The sequence below is a fragment of the Wyeomyia smithii genome, chromosome 2, assembly GCF_029784165.1.
Source record: "Wyeomyia smithii strain HCP4-BCI-WySm-NY-G18 chromosome 2, ASM2978416v1, whole genome shotgun sequence".
NCBI classification, from domain to species: domain Eukaryota; kingdom Metazoa; phylum Arthropoda; class Insecta; order Diptera; family Culicidae; genus Wyeomyia; species Wyeomyia smithii.
This window is the reverse complement of record NC_073695.1, coordinates 93620443-93648251: the sequence shown is the minus strand read 5'-3', so window position 1 is coordinate 93648251 and position 27809 is coordinate 93620443. Positions and strand designations below refer to the sequence as shown.

At 37.1% G+C, this 27809-nt stretch overlaps 3 protein-coding genes across 4 annotated transcripts; 1 reads left to right on the top strand and 2 right to left on the bottom strand.

Moving 5' to 3' along the window:
- Positions 1-1321: 1321 nt before the first annotated feature.
- Positions 1322-3296, top strand: LOC129721115 (protein FAM136A). The gene is made up of 2 exons (XM_055673290.1): positions 1322-1548; positions 2517-3296. The coding sequence occupies exons 1-2, from the start codon at positions 1462-1464 to the stop codon at positions 2853-2855; spliced, it is 426 nt and encodes a 141-aa protein (XP_055529265.1). The 5' UTR covers positions 1322-1461; the 3' UTR covers positions 2856-3296.
- On the bottom strand, positions 3054-23776 carry LOC129721111 (cysteine dioxygenase type 1). Of its 2 annotated transcripts, XM_055673283.1 has the most exons (4): positions 23638-23776; positions 9442-9712; positions 3681-4149; positions 3054-3625 (listed from the first exon to the last, which is right to left on the bottom strand). In XM_055673283.1, exons 2-4 carry the CDS (start codon positions 9708-9710, stop codon positions 3617-3619), a joined length of 747 nt encoding a protein of 248 aa, XP_055529258.1. In that variant the 5' UTR covers positions 9711-9712; positions 23638-23776; the 3' UTR covers positions 3054-3616. The 2 variants fall into 2 exon arrangements, with proteins under 2 accessions (XP_055529258.1, XP_055529259.1); XM_055673284.1 differs by lacking the exons at positions 9442-9712; positions 23638-23776 and adding an exon at positions 5452-5600.
- Positions 23777-25956: 2180 nt separating this feature from the next.
- On the bottom strand, positions 25957-27288 carry LOC129721110 (craniofacial development protein 1). The gene is made up of 2 exons (XM_055673282.1): positions 27108-27288; positions 25957-26996 (listed from the first exon to the last, which is right to left on the bottom strand). The coding sequence occupies exon 2, from the start codon at positions 26982-26984 to the stop codon at positions 26145-26147; it is 840 nt and encodes a 279-aa protein (XP_055529257.1). The 5' UTR covers positions 26985-26996; positions 27108-27288; the 3' UTR covers positions 25957-26144.
- Positions 27289-27809: the final 521 nt, after the last annotated feature.

The following is a 27809-nucleotide window of genomic DNA, read 5'->3' as shown; positions in this document are numbered from 1 at the left end:
AATAAAGACTTCTCCTTCCAATGTTTGGCTACATTACAGATTCAAAAATTCGGTACCGAAAATCACTTTGCTTGATCATTCAAATGCGGTACGTTTATATCTTTGTTGTGGATACTTGAACCACAGACTAACAGACGTAACACTGGAGTCTAGCTTCATCGCCCCAAAAATCGATCTTATCAAATTTCCAATCGAACAACAGTCATCACGCGACAACACCGTCTGGGCACTGTCATGCAATCTCATTTTATGGTTCCCCATTTGACACATGCAGTAACGCTAGCGCTGATGCCGAAATACATGACGTATCGCGAACACGGCAGCAGATGGTGCTAGTGTTACTAACGTAAAGTACTGGAACCATCCGAACGATGATTTTATTAGAAATTTGTTCGAAGTGTTATGTCTGTTAGTCTGTGCTGAAATCTCGTGGGCAGATTTGTCATCTGAACGCATTACTTTTCTGAGCATCAGAAGATAATCACACACGATTCATACAAATTGAAAAAGTTCTTATGTGTGTAGCCAAAATGGTAAAGGCCTAACAACATTCAAATATGATAGGTTCGAGCAACATCCAAAAAAATACATCTCCCCTTTGTAATGGTAAGTCATCTAATACTTATTCAATTAACTAAACTTTCATCGCGACTATCGCCACTTGCGTATACAGACAACAAGATTAGAGGGATCATTTTCCTGAAAAATGAAACAGCCTTGTATCTCCAGTATGAACTTTATATTGGGAACCATCAAATGCGCGTAGTGATAGGCGTAGAAATTACCTACACACTTAATTTATCTCGGCAAACTTCCCAACAGCTGATCAAGCTCGGCCAAGTTTTTAGCATATGTCAGCAATATATTTCAACGAACATTCAGCAAATATATTGATCTACCAAAAGCCAGAAAGTATTTCCATTTTGCTTGCCGAAGTTCTTGAAAATTCTGCCGGAAACTCGTAGAACATTTCGCTGAATTTCTCAGCTGTTAAGTTCTCGGCAATTAAATCTGAGTGTGTACTAGATGGCAAATTTCTCGGCAAAAAATGCATAAAAGTTTGTAAAACTTTAAAATCGTTTTACTCGTTTTCTTGATTTGGAACAAGGGATAAATATGCGTAGAACGGCAGTATACCTTTTGATCACATATTTAACATCGATAAGATCGTTTAGCATTTATGGGAATACATTCGTGAAGTATGGTAAAGGTATAAAATCCGCTTCAAATGAACATGAGTAATTCTACTCAGTTTTGAGTGGAAATATAAGAGCGTGTAATTTATACGATTTGGCCACCTGGGATTATTTTGAAAGCCAGTGTTTGTCAATGTCTTTAATTTGTTTGTGGTGATAGAAGCAGTTGAGGGCACACTTTACAAACGATTTTCACGGATTTATAACGTTATAAACGGTTTATTCAGGGTTTTTTCGTAATTCACTTGCAATACTAGAAGTAAACATGGTGGAACAACAAAAGCAACGCATTGAGTTGGAATTATCGCAGCGCGTAGACGAACTCGATCGAACGATCTTGCGTAAGATGCAGGTATGAGTGATGTTTTTTAACCGGTCCAATCAACACGTGCAGTATGTCAAAAGGGAGTAGTTAAATATTGCGTAAACATTTAAATAATAAGATATATTTTTAATCTCAATGTTTAAAACTTTTGGAATAAACTACAATTTGTCGAAAGTCTTTTGAGTTTTCACAATTGCATATGCATTATTTTATGAGATATGAAACACTGCATGGAAATGGTGCATGGTTATGATCTCTTCGGGTTAGTAGACTGATTTGTGAATTTTAATTCATTGTAGGTAAACATAAAAATTTATACCGATTTCATGCCAACTCGAGAAAGAAATATACATATTCAATTCATCAAAACATAGCTTTCCAAATGTTGACCAATAACCGAAGAAGTTTTTCTCCTCCCAATTATCTACCACTCAAAAAAGAAAATGTTTACTTTTAGGGTTGATTTACTTATAGTCTGAAAATTATAACTATGCGAAATATGGGTTTACCTGCAAACGGCCAACTAACACATGGCTGAAACATGAGACTCCAAATCAAGAATCTTGCAATCTTATTAAAAATTGGCATTTGACTTGTATAAAACATTTAAATTGATTATACTAGGTATAATGGTTTTATTTATCTAACTAATAAATAAACTGACAAACACATATAATGCCTTCCAGATTGGTTAGGTGTATTATAGACCCTAGGTTCAGGTGATCCAAGCAATCAGTAGTTCAGCAAAAGGCCACCGCTTTCGACGGTGGAGTCCATTGTTTGCTTAAAATGTAATGATTTCGGAGTATCATGAATATTATACCACAATATATCTAACTAATGGTAGCAGTGGTCATAGGCTCCTACAGGAAAAAAAAATCATGAATATTGCAGTTATTCCGAAATATGACAGTTTGCGACCCTAGCCAACTTTGCAACGAATAAGAATTACATAAGAGATTTTGATACATTGTTTTTTTTTTTGTTTATTGCAGGCTGAAATGCACGAATGCGCAGCTCGATGCTGTAGAGATACCGCTGCCAGCATGGATTCTGTTCAAAGATGCGTAGAAAATTGTTCTACTCCCGTGCAACGCGCACAGCAACATGTCGAGAAAGAACTAGGAAGTTTTAACAATAGACTTCAACGATGTGTAATGGATTGCAATGATAGTGTTAAAGATAAAATGGGTCCGACACCAACAGATGACGACATCTCAAAGTTCACAGCTATGTTCGAACGATGCGCGATCAAATGCGTAGATAAACATGTGGACATTTTACCTGGACTGTTTAAATCGATGCATCAAGTGCTTGGGAGTAAAAGGTTTTGAACTAATGTTAAACTAAAGAATATGATTGCATCCGAAGGCTAATCATAGAGCCAAACAGCCACTGGAAAACACGAAGATCAGATGATCAACGGGATCAACGTTACCCTCGATAACCACTGGTGAGCATGTGAAATTTTGTTTGCGGGGTATCATAGCAAGGCGGCATTTTTCATTTCTTTCCAATACATTACACGCTAATGACAGAAAATAAGTAACAAATTGTATTTATATTGTTTACTTTAACTTATATCAAACTAAAACAGTTTACCCTTACATGGAACCCGAATGCTAAGTTTGTTTATTGAGCATTCAAACTGATTTGCCTTAATGTATTATAGAAATGATAAACATGCCTCCACGGTTGCTTTTAGACGTAAATTTAAAGTTGAATTTTAGTTACGCAACATTCGTAATAAACTTAGATGTTGAGATTGTATTTCACTCTTCGATTGTGATAAATACTTTAGAACAAAAAGAACCATTTTCTTTATGTATTTTATTTTCTTGGTAGAAAAACCATTGCTGACTCAGCAATAAAATATATATATATATATTTTATATTTTATGCAAAAATATGAAATAATATGTCGATATTGTAAAATACATAAGATTTGCTGATTAATTGGAGTTAACATATGTCATATAACTAAAAATCTATGTGTTAAGGGTTGAAATGGTAAAACATGAGAAATCTCATACGTTTTTCTATTGCTTTTTAAGCTTCACAGTCTGAGAATAAGGCTTCAGTGCTGAGAAATATTTTATATGTCCTAAAAAGAAAGCAACGTGTAGTGTTAGATTTAATGACTTTTACTTCAAATTTACCTGTTGCTCTCGCTTGCCATACTTGCTCCAGAATGTAACCTTACATTTAGTTCGCTTGCCTGTTTGCTTGTTGAAAATCGAACACGTGTCAAACGGAGGACAATACAGATGCAACGAAACGGCCACATCCGAGTGGCTAGGATTTTCAACACGATGTAGCCCTAAGGTATCGTTTATGTAGCAAACACCGTTCTTCTCGAGAGTTGTGCGGGAAATTTCCTCTAGTTCATCACTAGTGTACTCATTTTCTTCTAAACTGTTTCCATTAGCGATATCTGCCTTGTCATCCTCATTAACAGTCGCATCTTTTGGCCAGGCATATCTCACCTCGCACAGGGACCCTCTGAGCATTTTCATGAAGCAGTGCGAATCGGCATGATCGTGAATAGCTGAAGCGTGACCTTCGTTCCAACAGAGAATCATCAGGTTAAACTTTCCGTTTCCTTCATCTACTAGATTGCGGGTGTACCTATGAAAAATAACCAACACAATCATTGAGATCTGAGTTAATTTTTTTGTTTGTTGAGATTGTGATAACAATTTCATAGCTTAAAATAAGTATAAGAAGGTGTTATCAAACGTTTTGCAAGTGATATGTGTGGGGTCATGCCTTAAATTTAGATTGTATGTGTGCATAGATAGCCGATGGGATAAAACGGCAGCAATAGACAATGTTTTTCGAGTGAATGTTATCAAGCGATTAACCCACTTACAGTTATGATATGCGGAACACACGACTGCTAGGGATCCTATAATCGATAATCGAGCATTTTACATCTGTCTGTAACGATTATCGTGTCTCAAGGCCAATAGATAAATTTATTTTAAATTGCAAGTAAAATGGGTTTTCCGTCAAAAACATTTTATTTGTCCAAATAATATTTAATTTCTAAAACTTATTCTCTTTTTTTGTTTCTTTGCAACTCTTTACGAAATAGAAATAACTGAAAAATGCATACACTTTTTTTCTAAATTTTTACCATTTTGGAATTTGTCGGGGGTTTCGTTTTTCTTTTTTTTTCTTCACAATTATTTTTTTTGTTTTGAGGATTTACTTTCTGATGCTGACAAACTGCTAGTTGAGTAACTTTTTTAAAACGTCTAAACATATTCAGCATTCTTGCAATTTTCCATTTTTTTTTTTTTAATATTTATACTCATGCTAATTATACTAATAGAGGAATTCAGATTTTGGCGCTAACAATCTTTAAATACTTTAAAGAAAGAATATAAAAATAGGGGCTATTTTTTCGATGGACAACCTTTATTTTATATTATAATGCCCATTTCATTCCATGTTGCTACCTTTAAGATAAAGATTAAATTGTAATTAACTTTAAACCCGTTGGGTTTCAATTCTAGCGGCTGCCAGCAAAGCCATTAAGTCATCACCGTAGTTGCACAAAATTCGGGCTGACACCGTTTTTATTAACAAATAAAATCTTCGTGCTAATGGAACACCCATTTCTTTTTTTATTTGTATTGTTCATTGGACGGCTAATACATACCCCTTTAATTTGGTATCAAGCAAAAGGCGTATTTTTACGCAAACACCTAGTCAAACGCGAACATTCAAAAACAGATTCGTTCTTTATCTTTAATTGATAGCTTCGCTGCGAATAAACAAAAACAAGGAGTAATAAAGCAATCGCGCTAAGCGTTATCAACATCGCGACAGAGATCACCGAGAAAACCTATTATGGTTCCCGGCAGCGCAACGTTCATGAGAAATACAGTTATTTTTTCCACCTCTGATCAATCTCTAAATTACCTTTTTAAATCACTAGATAACAAAGCACTGAGCAACAGACACGCGGTTTGTGGCCTTGCTGTTGCACAGATGAATATCGTATGAGGTACGTCGATAGTCCTAGGGTAGAAACAACAAACATGTGTACCGCTCATATGAGAGAAGGCACGCAGTCAAGCTGATGATAAGCTCTCGCCTTTTGTTCTCAGAAAGGATGCTTTATGTTTACAGAGATTTATACTTTAAAGGAACGGTATTTTTTCTGTCGGCAATGACGTGATGTGTCATGAGATTATTTCATAAAAAAACTGTAATAGAATGGAACTAAACAAAGGGTCTGAATCACAACTCCGATAAAGAGATTTGTTTTTGAAGTAGAATACTTCTCTAAGGAAGTTCGGCTACATAGGGATGTGAAATGAAAATCTAAAACCGAAAAAAGTGAAAAATATGTCCAATTTCAAATGCTAATAAATCGGTTAGTATTCGATGGATTTCCTTCGTTCTTGCAGCAATAAATTGGAAAATCTTCTAAGATTCATCCCAAAATAAGATAATTGTAATTGTATTATTCACACTATTGTACTATTGAAAATAGTCAAGCCTTGTCAAAACGAAAAATTCGACCTCTGATTGGTCGTTATATGCTTGCTTCCCAAGCACGGTCGACAGGATCATATAACTTGCAATTGAAAACATGCTATTTGGCCTATATAAGAGCCTGTTTCAGCCGGAGCCGCTCATAATAGTTCTAGACAGCGACAACAGCAGTCGTCCTTCCTTAGCAGCAGCACTAGCCCTATGGTTGGTCACCACGTCTCAGGAGCAGCGCGGTTTTTCTCAGCGTGTGTCTCCAGACAGCCATTATTCCCCCCGTGTTGGGGCAGCATGATGATTGCCATCAGGAAATCCAATTTCGGAAATCAAAATGCTTTTTTCAAGGCAAATAAACAAGTCATTTAAAAATAATAATTTTTGTCAACGCAAACAAGCATTCTGTGTTGCATCCCAGCAATTTAAATTTGGCGCACCCGTCTAATTACTGAATGTGAAATAGCTTCCACAGTGCATGTTGTCCGTGTATCTTAATTCCCCCAATGTTAGGGCAGCTTAAAGGTTGTAATTTGCAACCGATTTTGAACCGCAACATGCTTTTTTCAAGGCAAATAAAAAAATAATTGAAGGTTAATAATTTTCTGGCATCAACACAAGCAGACATTCTGTGCGGGATGCAAGCAAATTCTGTTGTAGTTGTCCAATTTTCACTTTATTTAGTAAACCCCCCACTGTAGGGGCAGCGCAAAGGCTGCGATCAGCATAACCGACATTCAATATTAAACTGCCCTGTTAGAACGCATTCACAAAAGCAGTTAGTTCGACTATGCAGAGCTAATATGAAGTCGATTCAAGCAATCAGCAAAAACAGAATTTCGTCGTCTCCCAGCTGCCAAGTTGCAACATGATGCAACACGCAACAGCGAGCAAACGAAATCGCTTGATGTTACAAACCGCAATAAGATACGGGTTAAAACCGTTGCGTGTGTGAGAGCACCATCGATGTTTATTCGCTGGATACACTATCTACTGTCTACTGAACGCAATAATCTGCTTACATGCGACACGGGGACGGGAACATTTTCTTCAACGAAGCTGAGCAACACGACACAAAACATGTTATTTTGTTGCTTCAATGAGAGTGCTATCGGTCCGGCTCGACAAGAAATCATTTTTATGCATCCGTGCTACGAAACTGAGGAAAAACTTTAGAAACTGAAAAAAGAGGTGGAGCTTATCAAATGATCGCTCTGAGCCGGAATGAAGTCACACATATTTTTAGCGTTGCAGTTGCTAAGCAGTTGGGCCAGCGTATAGCGGCCACAACTGTGGCATGGCTATGCATAGCATAACTGTTGCAGCGGGTATATCAGCATCGATAGTAGCAGGGTAAGCTGATGCAACGACACTCCCTTCACTAAAATGCTGTTTGAGTGTGGTAGCGGGAAGCATCAGCAGCAGGCTTGCATGAAGTGAATACATCAGCAAGCAACTTTCTCTAAGGCCTCTGCCATAGTAGACGCGAAAAGCGGCGCGATACGATTCGCTCGGCCGTAGAGTAATGTACAGCTCTACTGATGGCTGTACATTAACCTACAGCCGAGCGAATCGGTTCGCGTCGCTTTTCGCGTCTATTATGGCAGAGGCCTAATGGAAAAGTTGAATCATTTTGTTCAGAAGAATATTATTGTCGGTAATATTACAGAGATGCGATTGCGTAAATCCGATTTTGAATTGAACAATTGTTCTTTTGAGAACAAATAAAACACTTATTTGAAGAGTTAATAGCTTTTGGTACCAATAGCAGTATAGTGACAGCCTCAGCGGTAGATGCAGATGCAGCCGGTACTTCCCTGAGGCCGATGTAAAGGTAAATGGGAGCAGCACGGTGAAACAGTTCGGGTTATGCTTAGATGCGCGTCATTTTTCGTTGTTGATATTCCCCACATGAAACGACGCGCTTTCGTATGATAGCGGTGGTATTAGCGGTAGATGCATTTGCCAACACTTTCTCCAGTAAAGCCGTGTCTAGTTTTCAATGTGAAAACACCTTTCTTATTGTGTTTGACCGTGCGCCTTAGTCCTCACTGTCAAGGTAACACAGAGATGTAAGATAAACACTACATCCTATGATAAATTGAGCAATTGTCCTTATAAGGACAACAAATGAATTAATGAAGATTTAATTTTGAATTAGAATACTTCTCTCAGGAAGTTCGGCTACATAGGGATGTGAAATGAAAATCTAAAACTGAAAAAAGTGAGAAAAATTTCAAATGCTAATAAATCGGTTAGTTTTCGATGGATTTCCTTCGTTTTTGCAGCAATCGGTTAGAAAATCTTCTAAGATTTCTACCAAATGCATGAAATTGAAATTTTATCATTCGAAATATTGTACTATTGAAAACTCTTAAGCCTTGTCAAAACACAAAATTCGACATCTGATAGGTCGTTATACCGCGCTTTCCCAAGCACGGTCGGCAGAGTTATGGACCTAGTAAATTGGGAATGCTTCATTTGGCCTATATAAGAGCTTAATCAGATAATAAACAAACATTTCATCGGATATTAAATTGAACAACTGAAATTTGAAGAACACAAATGATCATTTGAAGAGTTAATATTTTCTTGTTTTGCGCTATAATCCAAAGTTAATTATCTTCATCTACATGCATACTCTGACTATTATTACGTGTTTGCGTCGCTTAGTGTTTGGCTACGGTCATGCAGAACGCAAATTACGGCGCGATGCGATTCGGCAAGACGAAATCTGTTGAAATGTATAGTTCTACTTCGCCTTAAAAAGAGCTGTACATTTCACCACGGTAAGGCGAATCGCATCGCGCCGGCATTCGCATTCTGCATAACCGTAGCCTTTGTTCCGTTCCCGTTTAATGATGTCGTATTAAATGTGCATATTACGATTCGGCAGCACTTCAACTTCTCATTTGCACAAAATTTAAAAATATTCAATGAACTTCATTCAAAATATCAGACAAAAAGAAATTACAATACTGCCAATGAACGGTCAACGTTTATTTACTAGAAAAAATGACTGACACGCAAGCAGCCGGGTTATCTTTCTTGTAAAAGTATTCTACTTCAACCTTGCGGTCGTGGCTTTGCATACAACCTTCTTGTGATTTTTTTTTGACGGAAATAATGATGACTTGTAATACGATTCGTTCTCCTAAAATTTTATGATTGCAAGATACAAAATAGAAAATATGAAACACAACAGATCGCGTTTATAAAATAATAAAACTGTGAAAGTATTATTAATATTCTCTGGTCGTACTCGTCGATCATGTTTGATGTTGTTGTCTTATTCATAGATTTGTTTTGACGTCTGTGATCGCACAACCTTTGCAAAAAATGCTGAAGGCACATCCAACCAAAACGTTTGTGCAAACAATTCATATTTATAAGGATTTGCATTCTCTAGTCGAAACCTACCTGAATCGATCGAACTTTGCAAACTTCCGCCAATCTGCTGGATTAGATTCGTAGCTCAGCATCAGATGATTAACGTACTCAATGTTCACGTGGTCTGCAGCGAACGTTTTGTGCAGCTCGCTGATAAGCTCGGATAGTGTCTGACACTTGGGGGCATTTTTAAGAGGTTTCTCGATTCCGGTGAATGTCTTGGTAAGGTCGCGTAGGTATTTTTCCTGCTGCAGCTCGCGATCGTTGTTGCCATCTTCTGTCAACATCATCGACGTCATTCCTGGTCAAACGGGGAAGCCCCATTAACGAAGAAGAAACATATATATTATTTTTGCGTCGTATTCTTATCTCACTTGACAAATAGAGCAAGATTTCGTGTAGAGGAGATTTATGAGCACCAAGAATGTACAAATGTGAGTCAAGGCTTGATTGTTAGTATCCCTATAGTTCCTTAGTATTTCCAAAGTTTATGTAGTAATAGAAATAATTTAGACAATGTTTATCTCTTCGCGCTCAGTAACATAAAAATATAACACAGGTTATACCCTAGAGCTCAAGGTGGAAAAAATTACAGGTTTTTAACCATTCCTGTGAGTTTTTGTGTCCCTAGCAAAGATAACTTTCTCAGAGACTTAAATGAGTTTTTCCGTAAGCCAACGAACCCGATGGGCACTTACTATGCGGCACTTTGACGCACATCTGCATACACTAGTGCTCCAAAAGTCAAAGGAATGGTTAACAAGACGTAACAATCAAAACAACAAGGGCATTTACTCTCAAAAGTACTACAACAAAACAACAAAAACATATTAACATCAACATGCTCAATTAATGAAAAGCGGATTATGCAATTTCCGGTTGAATAAAATGTCTAAAATATAAAAAACCGCTCTGCAATGTCGCGTGAAATAATCGTAACGGCGTTACCATTTAGTTGAACTTGCTGTTTGTAGCCAGATTCAAGTATGGATGTGACAAAAGTTTTTGTTGCATACATTTATGATGTAACATATAAACTGATTCGCAAATTTCTCTCCATTTTAAAATTTATGTATAATAGAAATTTATTAAAATGTTATGTTACATCATTGGATTGAAATATCCGTTAATTTACAAATAGCTGCCACACCGAATTGTATAGTTCGATGCTGCTAGAGCTAACACTGGTTCATTTGCCATGTGGAATGATTATTGTCACAGCACTGGAAATTGTAAAAGTCACAATCATTCAATCATTCGGCTATTTGAAGTTTACAAACAAATTTGGACCTAATTCCTGCCGTCCTAAGAAAAGCTCATTTTCTGTAACACGCTTATGCGGTCGTAACGAAGTGCATCTAAAAGTACACTAAAGTCGCTTTTTACGCGGGGGATACGTGCCGCGTAATAAAAAAAACGCGTAAATTCCGGAATCCGCATAAAAATAACCGCGTAAATTCCGGAATCCGCGTAAAAAAACCGCGTAAATTCCGGAATCCGCCTAAAAAAGCGTTAATTCTGCATTCCGAGTAAAGGGAAACCGAAATCCGCGCAAAAAACACTGGTTCATTTGCCATGTGGAATGATTAATGTCACAGCACTGGAAATTGTAAAAGTCACAATCATTCAATCATTCGGCTATTTGAAGTCTACAAACGAATTTGGACCTAATTCCTGCCGTCCTAAGAAAAGCTCATTTTCTGTAACACGTTTATGCGGTCGTAACGAAGTGCATCTAAAAGTACACTAAAGTCGCTTTTTACGCGGGGGATACGTGCCGCGTAATAAAAAAACCGCGTAAATTCCGGAATCCGCATAAAAATTACCGCGTAAATTCCGGAATCCGCGTAAAAAAACCGCGTAAATTCCGGAATCCGCGTAAAAAAACAGCGTTAATTCTGCATTCCGAGTAAAGGGAAACCGAAATCCGCGCAAAAAAACCGCGTAAATTCCGGAATCCGCGTAAAAAAAACCGCGTAAAAAGCGACCTCAGTGTACTATAGCTTCTACCCTTAGGTGCAATCAAGGAGGAAGGAAAAGGGGTTCAAAATAAAAAAATGTGTACAAGTACCCGTGGTCCCCGTGGTTCTGTAGTTAGCGATGTCGGTCGGCTAGCTCTCCCACACGGTTGTGATATCGGGTTCGATTCCCGATCAGGTCGAGGAACTTTTCGAGCTGGAAATTTTCTCGACTCAGCACTGGGGCACGGTGTATCGTTGTACTTATCCTACAACATGCAAAATGTGCCGAAAACAATATCGATAACGAATTCTCTCAACTAATCTAGTTGATCGAGACCGCATTAGCCCCCAGGCTAGCGTGCGATATTGTATATATTGATATATTGTACAAGTACCTACATAACAACAGCATAAACAAGCCAGTTGATTTTTTTTTCGTGCTTAAAGTGCAATCGTATTTATGGATCAGCAGGGCGTCTAGTCTACTTCAAAAATGAAATTCTTTGAATTTCAAGTGTTACTGAAGTGTTAGTTTTTATATTAGGAAAAAGCCAAGTGACAAACGTTAACAGATCCCAACTAAAATAATACAAAATCAGACATAAGCAATTAACGAAGCACACCTGTTTTGTATTCAATAACAATAACAATATTCAATAACAAAAAATCAAAATGTAAACTTGATTTTTATCTATAAAATAAAAATAAAAATAAAAATTTGTATGTAGATATTTTTGAGGAGGGGAGTTTATATGATAGTTTGAGACTCCTCCCTTCTTTGGAAGGAAGGGCTCCCAGACAAATAAAACACGAATCATAACTGCATAAGGCATAACTGCAAAAACTAATCAAGCAAATGAAACCAAATTGGATATGTTAATGTTTCAAGAAGCAAGATATATTTCTATGGCAGTTTGACACTCCTCCCTGCTCTAGAAGGGAGGGCTCCCATACAAATGAAACACAAATACCTCGAGATTTGATCAAGCAAATGGAACAAAATTTGGCGTGTGGTGATTGATGGGCACAAGAAATATTAGGAGGCAGGGTTTCCATAAAAATGAAACATAAATTTTTGCATAACTCGAGAACTATCCAAGTGAATGGAACTAAATTTGACATGTAAGGGCAAGAAATGTTTCATGATGGTTTACACTCCTTTCTACTCTGGAAGGAAAGGAGGGGTGCTATAAAAATTTCTGCACAACTCGAGTAATCAAGCAAATGGAATCAAATTTGACATGTAGAGGTTTTTGAGAGCAAGAAATATTTTCATGGGGGTACTACACCCCATCTTTTTCTCGAAGGGCTTGCAATCAAGCAAATGGAACCAAATTCGAAAAGTTAGGAGAGCAACACATGTTTCAAGCAGTTTTTTTCGGAAAACAACTTAAAATGATCAGGATGATCCACAGAATCCAAAATTCGATCACAGATACCTTTTTATGATTCTGGTTTTTTGAAAACAGTCCAAAATGGCCAAATTGTGTATTTCCGGAACCTGAATGATACCCAGAGGTCAGAAGTTGAAGGCACATGCCATTTTGAAATCCAAAAAGACGACTTCCGGTTTCCGGGAAGCAGCCTAAAATACCGAACACCATTCAGTATCTCTCCGGAATCTGAATGATATCTAGAGGACAAAAGTTGACCCCTATTCCATTTTGAATTCTAAGATGGCGACATTTGCTCTCTGAAAAACAACACAAAACAACCTAATACCACCAAAAACGGGTATTTCCGTAATAGGGATGATGCATCAAAACAACGACTTCCGGTTTCTGGAAAACAGCTTAAAATGACCGAATACCATCCAATATGAGTATTTTTGTAATCGGGTTGATGCACAGAAACCAAAAATTAACCCCAGATGCCATTTTGAATCTTTTCAGGGCCACCATATTATTTTCAGAGAGTTATTTTATAAGTGTTCGATAGAAGTTATTGACATAAACATATTGATACAAAAAAGTCCAACATAGTAATTAGGTCTAGATTTCAAAGAATTCTAGATAAACATTTCGAAAGGTCCTATCTGCTATCATCGTTTTTCCGGAGCGTCTTTTCTATTTAGTAATGGTTCAGCTTTAGTAACTCTCCCAAACGGGGTTTTCGCTCAGAAGGCTAGAGTGATCTCTCCGCTATTAACTTGTAAAGTGTCATAAAAGGTGTTGAATAAGTTGTGATGATTGAAAGAAAGTGATCGATCAAAAAATCGATCAAAGCAGATAGGATCTTTCGAAATGTTTCTCTAGAATCATTGATAAGGAAGTTTGTTTCGAACTTATGATTTGAGATCACTCTCGAATGCAACTATGCGTTTGATGTAACAAACAGTCTTATGTAGTTCTACGTCAACCTTGCTGTCATGACTTTGTACATAACCCTGATCATACGAATTATACTTATAAACAAGAATTGTTTGTTTTTGAAATAGAGAAACAACTAGAAAACTCTCTTTTAGATAGTCTTTAAAGGTAATATTTCCGCTTCGAATAAATTATTCAATTGTCAGGGATATGTGACTATTTAAGCTATTTGATTTCACTTTGTCTTTTGAGTTTGAACGTATCCAATATCCGATTCGTCATGAATTTACAGACTATAAATGAACCACAAGGCCAATCTTTGGAAGTATGTGTAATAAATTAAGAATATTCAAAATTATTTAAATAAAGGAATGGGCGAAAAGAAGTTTGCCGGGTCAGCAAGTGCCTATTACATTAAACACACCTAAAACGTGAAAAAATCAATCTGGGAATAATATCATTTAAAATTTACTCACGCGAGAATCGTTGCTTTTCAGTTGGTCTAGGTACAGAGTTGGTTCGTCGAGCAAGCCATCGTATGTTCGAATCTTGACTAAATTAGTCATTGAGATACGTAGAGGCGTTGGCTACACGAAATCTGTATGTAAAACTGTTGACCCATTTGCTTTTGCAGTTAAATATATTTTAATATGAATATATTTCACACTATTTCGTAACTTCCTCTGAACAGAAGTTATATGAATCTAGTGTTATGAAAGAGTTTATTTTACTGTTTAAATTTGGTTCAAATCTCTGCGCTATGTGTGTGCTAGAATTGATAACAGTTTGAGCTTAAATTTGCCAATCAAAATTTATAAATATTTCTTTACTTCGTTGTTTTCAATGTTGTATCATACTAGGGCGATAGGTACAAAGAAATAATGTGTTGCATTTATATAATGATAAGTTTAAACACGAGGAAAAAAAATGTTTACTTTCAAAAAACAAGACAAGATGACGCACTTATTAACAATTTTGCGTTTTGCATTAGCATGCATGGTTACAAAAAGAAAACACTTAAAGCAATTAAAGTGTTACATCACTTTAACACTCATTATTACGTTGCACACTAAACTGTGTTGGACGACTCCCCGAATTGACATTGTGCCTTAGCTGTCAGTGGATGTATGTTTTACTTTTGTAATCGAGTGCTATCCGGGAAAATGAATCTCGAACAGTGCTGTGCAGTAGTGCTGTGGTTGCCTTAATCTGAGCTGGGAAGGGGAAATTCGAGCTACTGAAATGGCACCTGTCAGGGGTAAATTCGTCAAGAGGCGCCTTAAGCGAAATCCTCGACGTAGTGCAACGGAATTTGCGGTGGATCTGGACGTATCTGATCAAAATCTCTGTCGGATCCTGAAATATAAACTTCAGACCAAATCTTACAGATCCCGACGGTTCAAGACCTTTCGGTGAGGAATAAACATGAACTTAAAGAGAGTGAAGGCACTGGTTAAGAGGGCCGCGGAAGGAAGGATAGAGGTTATCGAGTTTATCGACAAGAAACTCTTCACCGTAGAACAGTTAGTTAATAGGCAGAATGAACGAGTCTGGTTACCAGAAAGATAACGAACCTATGCCGACGTGCTGATGGCCACCAGGCGACCGAAACCAGCATCGGTGGCTTAGGCCGGAATTACCCGTGATGGCCGGACTCCGCTAGTTTTTGTCCTTGAAGTCGTCGTCGTCGAACACGTTTTCCGTTTTGCACTACTCGATTGGGTTTCATAACAGAAGTGACGTTAACTCACAATAAAAAGAAAACCCAACTTTGGATTCCGAAACATTTTCCAGGATTTATTTGGAGCTGTCGCCAGATGACGCTCAGGACAACGTGGAGATGTGGAAGTCCCAAAACGACATCTGGCGTCATCATGTGATAAAATACCACAAAATCATCTCATTAAAATCAAGGGCGAACAAATTGAACTTGACAAGGGAATTTTCAAAAAGTGATATTTATAATTTTGATTCACTTCACTTTTTAATTCTATCACTATCACTTTTCCAGTGAAAGTGATAGTAATAGAATTAAAAAGTGAAGTGATTCAAATTTGTTAATTCAAGTTTATTCTATCAACAGCTCAAACGAAAATTAACAAACAAGTGATATGTTTCCAAGTGAAATTTAATGAATTTGAAATAAAATTCTGAGGTAGCATAAAATTTTAATTTAAATTGTTTTAAAGAAATGTTTTTTTTTTCGAAATTTTTCAACACAGCTTTGTCGAATTAATTTTCACTTAATTATTTTTGGACTGATTTCGACAAAAACACATCATTATACAGTCGCCGTTCGATAACTGCAAGACTTTTAACTGCAATGCTTTTTTAACTGCAAGACCGATAACTGCAACAACTTTGCAATTATCGGACCGCAATCCGTCAAATCTGACGTCAAAGTCATATTTGACATTGAAGTGGCAGATCTCGCGGGGGGATTCTAAATGCATTCGAAAATGAAAATTGTTGAATCTCTAGAAACATTTCAAAAGGACTCTTTCATTTCTCTTGATTTTTTTTTTTTTGATTTTGTTTACTTGTTGTCTCTTCATTCTAGATGGGAGAGTATAGATCTTCATTATTAATCAATGAAGCAAAATCACCATGTTATGTGGTTCACTTTCCGTGAGTATTATAAGAGAAACAAATATCCCTTGTGCATTGTTTGTCTAGCTTTCACTACTCAGCGAGGCAGTGCATAGTAGATCACAAACAATACTTTGTGACCTATCGTTATATAGACCATTTGGTCGGTGTTAAGTCAGACCGGACCAAGTCGCAAAATTAAAAAAAACGAGTTAACAGTAGTATTGGATAAAGATTTTCTTAAGCTACATCACACAACAATCAGATTTTATTTATCTCTAAAACAACAGAAATAACAGCATGATTTTTGTCTGCATGACCCATGAAAAGCGATTACAGTGTTCAGTCAGAATGGACCAAGTGTTTATTTTCAAGGAGACTGCCTTCGGTCAGCTATTGATAAAAGCGAACGAACGGAAGAATTTTCAAGTGTTTTCCGGATTTCTTTGTATCAGAGAACTCTTTCACTCACCCCCCATCGGAATCTGTAAAGTTTCACGCACTGCCGTGGTTTTGAATGTGTTTTTGGACCGTTTATTGCTGTCACTAACATGACCTGATATCATGCCTTATAATGTGCAGTAGAGATGGTCGGGTATGGGAAATTTGTTACCCGTACCCGACCCGTACCCGGCTCATCGAGAATTTTCAAACCCGTACCCGACCCGAACCCGAAGTCAGGTTTGTTTAAAATACCCGTACCCGACCCGAACCCGAAAATTTTTTTTTCAGCTACCCGTACCCGATCCGTACCCGAAAGGAAAATGCCCTGAAATTGCCGGTACCCGACCCGTACCCGACCCGTTTAGGATGGATTTTTATTTTATTTTTTTTTTATTTTATTTTAAATACCTGGTTACCTCGCACATTTCATGCACGAATTGTCATATGTGGTTTCTCAAGATGATGGCCGGAGTAAGGCTAGAACTGAGTGTTCATGTGAACGAATGTTAATGAACCCAGAGTTCCAGGCGATGTATTGGTTCACCTAGAATCCAGCGTAGCATCTGCCACTGAGTACGTCCGCTCGTATGTTGTAGAAAAATTTGACCATTTTATAACGCAGCGAAATATCTATTCATAACTGTGTATGGAGAATTCGGGCTCCATTTTTCCTGTTAGTTACCTCATAATAAAATTGATCAGTGGTTTTAATTATTTATTTTGTATGCATACGTATGATTCATATGAACTGTTGAAATTTTTATTTTGTTTTCGAGAGATTAATAAAAATTCAATAGAATTTTTTTGAAAGATTCATTCAACATTCAAACGTGATGAAGTGTATAGTTCGAAATTGTTACCAAACGATTTATTTTTTATTTTTTTTTTATACCCAAGTAATAATTACAAAAGCGTCGCTTCATAAAACAAAAGTTGGTTAAGCAATTTCTCAAATTTCAAAAGAAAGCCGGCTTCAACCGTAAATCCAGAAAGCTCAAGTTCAATAACCGAAATGCGCTGGCAGGATTATTACTGAAAGTTTATGAAATTTATTATTTCACGTAAAAATAAACCAAAATATTTTGTATAATCACACTCAATACAAAAAGTGCTTGCGTTGAATATTTTTTCAAGTAAGACAATACTTTCAAGTTGTTACAATACCTGCTACTAAAAGATGCTTTTTTTCTACTGGTTCAAATTGACAGCTCATTCTGGTTCATTTGACACTCCCACAGCTCGTATCCGTTTCTCCCTCCGAGACCAAAACTATGCTAAAACACCGAGGCTTGGCAAGTTAATAATTAAATTCTCATAATGCACGGAAATCGAGTTACCCGTACCCGACGAGTTGAGAATTTTTCAAACCCGTACCCGACCCGAACCCGAAGCCTTGGTTTTTAAATTACCCGTACCCGACCCGAACCCGAAAAATATTTTTTGGCGTTGCCCGAAACCCGACCCGAACCCGTCGGGTACGGGTCGGATACGGGTATCGGGTAAAAATACCCGTACCCGACCATCTCTAATGTGCAGACAAAGTGAACCATGTGTTAAGCAGAAAAAAGTTGAAATTATCGGAATTTACAGCATCGGTTTGAAGTCAACAAAAATGAATTTCAACACTATCAGACAACTTATCGGAATGCTTCTTTGCCCGTTAGCCAAAAAAGTATCCTTTACCAGTAAATGAGGAAAATGTACATGGTCCACTCTGATTGAACACGTAAATGAGAAACGTTAGTCATTTGTGTGGGTGACACAACATTCCACAATTTCAGAAAGAATTTCAAGTTACAGTAGTAATACTGACTTAAAACTTGATGATTTACCAATTAATTATATCCTCAGGAGGTTGAAATAAGTGGTAAGTGTGTGTTTGTTACTGTTTTATGCAAGCTAATTAGATTCATGCCCGTAATAAAATTACGAAGCTAAAGGCAACACAAGCGATTGTTTGGAGAAGACCTTTCATATTATTACAAGAAGAAGCTGACTCGATTGACATTTAAGTGTGTAAAGCATGTTGTCAATATCTATTCAATATTATTTTCTAATCAATAATGGAGAACCTGTGCCAACTTTTCATGAAGCTGTCCTTGAAGCACTACATCCAAACGTGACAGAAATTCCAGAACCAAAACACGAGGAAACCATCCAGTCCATTATCAATTCTACGGCAATTTTGGCCAAAGTTGCAGAGAAAGTGGAGATTACGAATAACTTAATTGAGTGAATTAACCGTATTTTTGTTCCATTAAAACATTCCGCTCCTACCATTGAACAAACACAGTTTAAAGTTTATTCAAACTATTTTCAATAATTGTTGATGTCGCAGAAGCTAACCATGTAGATTAAAAACTTTTTGACTGTTCGCCGATCAATGGACTTTGATTCAATCAGAGAGGACCAAGTACATTTAATCAGTTACAAACCTGTCCTTTTTTAGCTCACGGCACTCCTTTTTTTTTCAATTGTCACATTGCATGATACAGTTAGAGAGTTACTCCAACTTATAACATCAAAACTGCGCAAAAGTATTGAAAAATATTACTTGCGTTATGTCAGCGGTTCCGAGCTTTCTGTCAAAATTTCATTCATGAATTAAGTTCAGAAACGTCTCGTAAAATGGTCTATTGTAGTGATGAACTTAATCTTCGCCTACAGATTGGTTATGTTGAGTAGTTACTAAAACGCAATAAATTATGATGAGGAAATATGAATATCAAATTGATTAATCGAATAGCTTGTCTATTTTAGTTTTCTGATATTTTTTGCCACTATTTCATTAAAAAAAATACATATCGACATCATTGAAAACAAAAATGGTGGTGACCCCCCTCTAAATTTTGGCATGTGTCAAATGTTGCAGTTATTGAACGGCATTCGATACCTGCAATGTAAACATGTCGCCAAAAAATGTTATGATCAAAACACAGAGCATGTGGACTTTTATAAATATCTGAATATACTGAGTCTATATCTAAATCAATGTGGCCAAGAATATTAAAGATTACAACGGTAATAATCACGTTTAAAGCAATACTCATGTATCGTATTGTTGTTTCTTTTGTTTTTGGGAGTTTTTCTGACTCGGACCTTGGTGTAAGTGTAACGTTAAACTATTGTAATAACAAATTAGTTTGGTTTCGGTGAGCTCTTATTTAATATTGACACAGTTTGTAAGCGCCTTTTGTATTGTTTCGACCATTATTAGAAAACAAATTTTCTTCCAGGATCCCTTCGGAAGGCTTTCTATACTTTAATCCTAGGTTTGCGCTCCCGGTTGGCTCGTCTCTTGCTTTTGTGCATAATATAATATAATAACACGATTATAATCTTTATACATCTGTTACGTGATGAAAATGTACGTAAGCAGAAAAAAGAAACATTGCTGTTACGTAAACTAATTGTTATTTCAGTGTTATAAGTGTTGATCGAGTTGATCATGATAAATAAGTATGTCAAATTTCAGTGGGATCCACATGTTGTTGTTGACCATATGGAGATGAGTCTTCTAATGTCGTTTTCGTTTTTGCGGTGTAGCTACCCCGCGGACTACACTTTGTCCTATCACTGTTTTTTTACATTTTCCGGACTATCCCGGACTATCCTTTTACTGTCCCGGACAGTCCGCGCAAGAAACAGAGTGCAATTTTGAAGACACCAACACATTCACACGTATGTGTCAAAATCAAAAACAAAATGTGTCAAAATCGGTTTGCTTTGATTATCGTTCTTCGCGTGTAAAACATCAGGTTGAATTTTATTTATTTTATCTTGTTATTTTGTCATTTTTCAGTAAATTGGCAAATTTTTCGTACAGTAGCACAAATGCGATAAAAGACAATGGCGATAATGACAAAAACAAAAGTGACAGTTACCTCTGGTATTACGCACACCAATGCAACTGCTCGGAAAGTGTTTTTTTTCAGCTGCAAAGCGTAGTCCGGGACGGGATAGTCCTGCCGTAAAAACGAATTCGACATAAGCAGTACATTACATGCGCTTCTGGAAAACCCAGTATTAAGACCCATTCCTTATCTGAATAGAATGTGCTCTCAAAAAGCTTTGAGTGCATTGGATTATCGCAGAAGAGGTGTTGTTGCTAGAGTCTACTCATCACACTGTAAATTATTGTAATAAAAAACTGCAAAGTTCCCAGAATCGCGTTTTAAAGCTCATACGGATCGCTAAACATTCTGCAATCAAGAGATTTTTTTATTGAGGGTGTAATAATTAACTAACTAGTGACGCTCGGATTAATTTCCTTGAAGTACGCTGCCAATTGAAAACAAGTACTACTACATAGTAGCAACACGGACACTCGTATTTTGATTAGGGACGTTGCGATACCATCAAACATCGATAGTTAGGATCGATACCTGTATCGAGAGCAAGCAGTGATATTCCGATAGTATCGAGGCTAACGTATCGATACCTAAATGTATCGTTGTGCGATACCAGTTCATTCAAAATATAAGTCATAATTCTTTTTTATTATTTATTCCTCAAGATAAAATGTTTAATTCAATTAAACCAGTTATATAGACCATTTTACGAGATGTTTCTGAACTCAATCTATGAAGGAAATTTTGACAGAAAGCTCGGAACCGCTGACATAACGTACGTATAAGCAACATCATCAACAGCAGAATACGTGACACCTGTCAGTTCGTGAAATGGTCTATAAATTTACTGAATCTAGAAACACCAGCATCTGCAGAAACTTCTTCGAAAGTCGATTACGCTTTTCCTTAATAATTGATCCTGTTTTCGAAAAGAGCCGCTTGCATGGCTTGGTAGATTTTACCTTCGGATCTGCATGACCGAAAAGGAAAAGGATCGTTCCCGTAGGTTAATCTATAGAAATTTCTATTAAATTGGCATTGCCGATGCTTTTCTGCTTCGTTCGTTCTTCTTTACAGGGTTGTTTTGAGTCTTTTCGATACTGAGAGGTGTGTATCGATATTGATGAAGTATCGCTGGTAGAACATCGATACCAAAAATCCAAGTATCGGAAGTAAAAGGATCGATTCTGTATTAGTATCGGTGGTATCGCAACGTCCCTAATTTTGATTAGTTAGTGCACATGTACAGTAAAACTGATTGCTCTTGTACCGGCATGTTCGACATTGGTTTTATTATCTCGTAAAGGCCTAAGTTTCAATATGATCCATCAATTCTTTGTGGTTTCTTCAGTTCGGTATTGAAGATAAATATATTGGTATGCTATATTTTATTTAACCATTAGAATTTGTTTATAACCTACAGACATTCGTATAGATGCTTGATGAGTTCAGTCTGATTTATACAGAGGGGATTCACTGCTGTCAAATTTCATATATGTGTGTGTTATCGCAGATCAACTCTGGTCCATGACGTTTGTTGGTCCATGATCTTTGTAACTATGAACAATAATGGGGGAAAAATGTGAATAGCTAAACAACATTCATGAAAGTTTTCCGCGGTTTCTCGAGTTTTGATGAAAAACATTCCAATTCTATAATATTTCACATCGATCAATTTCATGAACAAAAGGAACAAAAACCAAAACAAACACCATGTTGCCGAATATGTTGGTTACACGATTTTTGACAGATAGATCCCCCCTGGATTTATATAATTAACATGTATGTCGATGTTTTTATTTTTCTCACAGCAGAGAGGGTAATTATTCGACATCCCAGAGCTTGTTGGAAGGCAACTTTTCAAAACATTAGTTTTTAGTTTCTATATCCGCTTAAGGATATTCGTATTGTGTTAGCCACCTTTTTGAAAACTCTGCTTACGCCAGTTTAAAATTTTTATGTATTTTTAATGGTACGTCAAGCCAGATACATATCTAATTTATCTCAGTGAAACTCTGTTGGGTGTCAAATTCAGCCAAATGTTTCACTAACCATTTAGTAAATTGAAACGCCTATTGTAAACCAAGAAGCCTTGAAGCCTTTTTTGCATATTTTCTTGGAAATGCCGCTGAAAACTTTAAAAATGCTTTGCTCAATTTCTCAGCTATAAAATTCTCGGCAATTATTTATAAACTCTTCCATGTTTTATGGTGATTTGATGATTTGTTCCTGAGATGGGACTTCATATAGCGAAGTACAAGATGCTATCATTCTGATATCGGAACTTGACCTATGTTTATTATACACATATGCGGCCATCTGTGTTGCTACGATCCAATTCCCAACCCGGATTCAAACATACGACTAGCTTGTTAGATCAGCATCGCACCTCGAGACCACTGGGTTACCTTAGAAGAGTATAAGGTAAAATATTTTTCCAACAAAGGTTTGCTAAATTAGAGAGGCAATTAAATAAAGCGATTTGTTTTTCGAACAAGTTACTTTAAAAAAAGATTTTTATTTCAAATCACAAAATTTGGCAATCTAACGTTTAAGTTTGTGCTTACATGACATTTAATTCAGATATGCGGAAAATCGAATAAGTGCTTGTAGAGTTATCCATGTTACTCCCCAGCACAAAGAAAATTCATAAAAGTTATACAACATAAAATCAAATTTATACATTTTAACATCAAATTCTTCAGCTTTCTTCAGCTTTCATTAACAAAGAATACCTAATTTCACTTTCTTCGCACTTACATGTTAAAAATTCCCAGAGCCATATAGTACGAAACCATAGACTAACTATAAGTGTGAATGCAATATATGTACATGTGATAATTTAGAAACGAGAAAGAACTAAACTACAAAACATAAACTCTACAGCATGCCTCACAACAACTGAGCGAGCCTCCACAGGTGAGTGCATTTCCGTCTTCGTTTTTCGCTGTATCTTTTCAGTTCTTTTTTGTAACTTAGGTGATTCAGAAGTAAAAAAAAACGAATCAAGCAGCATTCTTCAGGTGATGCGAATGAACAAACAAGCTGTGTATGACGCTATCTATAACTTACCTGGATTCCGTTCGGTACCTGATACTTCAAATCAGCTAATAATTAGTTGAACTTTTTTCGCACGCCACTAGTTTTTTTCTTCTTGATTTGCTCTCGCAGATTTCTTTCAACAGCGACCTGTTTGTTATTAACTTGACAAATCACTGTTTGAGTCCTATTATATCACTGAATCAGTCAATTATTTTGCAATATATCTGCCCTTGACTCTTAGAATTTCAATTGCTCAATATCTCAATCCTTGCAATTTTTAGAGTTCTTTTCTTCTTTCTTTACACGGACAGGTAGGTAGCAATTTTAGGTATTTTGGGGGTAGAAAGGCTGTTGAACTTATCACGATGTTTCCGGCTCAACGTTCGACTAGCGACTGACCAGAGGAACGGCCAGGCGAAGAAAATTTTATACATTTTTTGCACAATCCAAATTATGGCCTTTACACCGAGTGCCTATATGCTGGCTCGCGGATTGTGTTCGCATGATGCTTGGTGATGGTGGAAGGTGATGGATGGCAACGAATATTAAGGAGTTTCCAATCGCTTCGCGCTTATCAAAGGCTGAACCCCGCTAGGAGGCCGGCCTCAACATCAAACTAGTGCGCGCGCAACATCAACAGAAAAACGCGACACAACAGAAAGCACGCGAACTTGGGCGCAAAGCAGAGCGAGAGTAAGCTGCTGACCTACCGAACAACCGGCCACTTGCAGGTTGCTGCGCAGATATGTGTGCGACGCTGGTTGTTGTGATACGAACAGTCCAGTCCGACTTAGCGGTGACGTGCACGCGACATGTGCGCCAACAAACAAGGTTCGTATCAGTACGTAAACAATACCAATATTAGCAGCATAACGCGCGCATTCCATCAGCCTCCAGGCGTATAAGTAACAGGTTCATGTGTCTGTTGGTAATCATGTTTTGGATTGCAGAAACTTGCGAGAGAATGATGTTGAATTATGGCTGCTTACACGCTCAGGAGAGAACTAAAAAAGAAACAGGAGGCGGTCTGCTTTCGATCTGACCACTGGGAGCTCGTGCGGTGAGTTAAATGCTAGAATGCATCATGTAACCGACATAGTTTGAAGAAAGTGGACTAGGATACACTGAAGGATAGACTGATAGATAAAGATTAAACAATAAATAACAAAAAACCTGAATTAATGTACCTACATGGCTGAGTTGTAAGGTTGAATTTCACGATTCTGTGTTGAAGGTTGATCCCATATCTGACAAAGCAATTCGCAGAATTTGCTGGAAAGTGAAAATGTTCAAAATGGCGCTGAGCTACTTAATCGAAGTAAATTGTGTAAAATACGATATTCTAGCCCAAATCAAGTAAAAAATATAAAGGAATGACTAGACAGAGCATAATTTTAAGATTAGGCCCCATGCAGGAATACAAAATTTATTGGTTTTTGATTTGATTCGTACTATGAACCCTTCGGTAGAAGGTGATCAAATCAATCACAAAATTCTCCAATAAATTATAACAGGTGATACGAGCCTGTTTTGTTTAGATTTTAAATTTGACAGTATGGGAATAAACCCCTATTAGCCATTAAGACGCGATATATGAGTGTATTCTCAATAGTGTCATCAAAATTTTAATTTTAGAAAATTGACCGTTGGGTAAAGACATTTTAATTTTAACTTCTACATAAATGTGGAGAGAATCCAAAAAGATTACATGAGTGTTGAACATAAAACAATTATGCCAAGTTTCTTGACATAATAGTTCCGTTAGGAAGGGAATATACACGCTTTGAAGAACAAGCTTTGCTTTTTTATTGATATTTCACAAAGAACATGCTAAGGTTACCTCACCTTAGGAAATATTTCAAAAAGCGAAAATGTTACAGCAAAAAATTATTATGCTAGTTTCAGACGAATCACATTTAGTTGGAATGTTTGAATAACCCTTAGTTAGCTTGATTCAAACATACAAAAAGCAGGGCCCTATTACATAAGACGAGTTAAGTAACTTTACTCGACTCCAGTCACTGTCGGGTTGAACAAAAGGTCGTATTTGGGAGGTCTACTGAGACTTTACTGGTGACAGCTGAATCACGAGCATTCAAGCAGTCTGACCCTCAACCCGTCTTGTGTAATAGGGGGTTCAAGAATTTTCTAATTATGTAGTTTGAATCAAACTTTTCATACCAAAGGCAGATACGACCGTAAAGAAGAATAAGGGCAGTAATCATTCACTCAGTTCGCTTATCTTTGTATTCAGTTGAATCTGAATTTTGTATAATATTCTACAATAAAATTAATTCTTTTTTCAAAAATATGGACTCATTTTCGGCACAAACAATCAACTTCGTCATGTATGCTTTTTCACTTTTTTATTACTAGACATATGGTGTTACATGCTTGTTCATCTTAGCATAATGGCTATACTGAGCAAATATTTGATTACCAGTATAAACGTACAGTTCTGCGATGTTTGGATATAAGCCAAAAGACGTTAAGCATCTCGTGTGATAGTAAGGATAAAATGGTACGAGCCAGCAGAGCTAACGTTTACTTCTATTTGTTTGTCGAAAAGTCTTCTCTATCTCGAATTGTCGCAAATCAGCCCGTTCTAGGAAGTCTTGCTTTTCTAGGTACCCATCTTTTCCCTTATTATGAGTTTGTAGTTCCTCTTCGATCCCTTCCGTTCGCTTGAAACTGTTCCAGTCTAGTTTACTCTTCTCTAAAGTGCTCAACTTGTTTTTCTTACCAATTTGACTTAATACTGATCCCAGACCACCAGTTGCTGGACGACCTAGAAGCGGCCTGGGAAAACCACTTTTAACATTTGAAGAGACGGTTGCATTTGCGGCTTTGGGCAGCAATTTTGAACATTCCTCTGTTTTTGAGCTCGGAACTTTCTCTGTTACATGAACTGCCTCACCAGCAAATTCAAATACTTTTGTAACGGTAATTGCCTCTTCATTTTCTGTCTGCTTGGTATCAACAGTGGATTTGCTGGACTTGTTGGGATCTGTTGCCGCTGTTTCTTTTGACACCGAAGAACTGTTTGAACTTTCAGTTCCGGCGAGAAAATCTGCCCATAGCGCATCTGATTTACGTTTTTCCTCTTCTTCATCTAAATCTTTGCGCTCTTCTTGAAGTGAATTCTTTATATTTTCTGAGGTTTGAAACTTTTTTTTCTTTCCTAGATGTCCAGATTTTCGCTTTCTCTTCTTAGCAGCTGTACTACTTACAGCTTTGGTACTGCTGTTCTCATCTTGCTCATTAATGTCCAAACTATCGGAATCTACTTCACTTCCGGACGCATCAGATTCCTTGTCAGGGCGGAAGTCTTCGTCGCTTTCATCACTATCGCTTGGATAATTATTGGTAGGATCCATCGTACCGCCGACCTGTGACATGCCAAATTAAACGTTGAATTGAAAATCAATATGAGTAATGGTAGATTAAAGCAAATACAAATATGGAGAACTAAAACGTGAACTTAATAACTAATTACCTACCTCTGCTCAGTTCTATTTCGTACAAAATATCTTCAGAACTCCACCAGCTGGACTTTAAAATTTACACAGTTCCTATAAGCACTCACAGTAAGGCAAGGCCTAATTTCGGTACTACTAGTGAAGTGAAGACTGATGAAGGATTGAGATTCAAAAGCAGCAGATGCTGTTATGGACTGTCATGCCTGTTCTGTTCTGTCAAGAGATCTGTCGGAATTCATGTACTGGAACCAGTGTTGCCACATTTTCGTCTATACTGGAAGCTGATGAAAATCTTAAAAAAAAAGCAATTTGTAAATATTGCAAATTTCCGCTGAAACGCGAATTACAGACAACTTGCAAGCAAAATGCAAACAACTTGTACGTCAGATTTATCGTATACCAGCATACGAGAGTGAACGCGATAGACTGTATAGATACGATTAACGAGGGCATTCTGTCGCGTTCGCTCTAGTTGACTGGTATACGATCAATCTGGCGTGCACGTTATCTGCATTTTGCTTGCAAGTTGTCTGTAATTCGCGTTTCAGATGCAATCCGCAATACCAAAATCTGTACAATATGAGCCATGATGAGTACATGCTCACTCTGGGCTACTCAGCGGCTGAGTTGAATTTTAATCATTTTTTTCAGTTGTTCGAAGACGTCAAGAAATGAGTAGAATTAAATTGATCATGGCGGCAAATTTACTCAAAATTGGGTAAC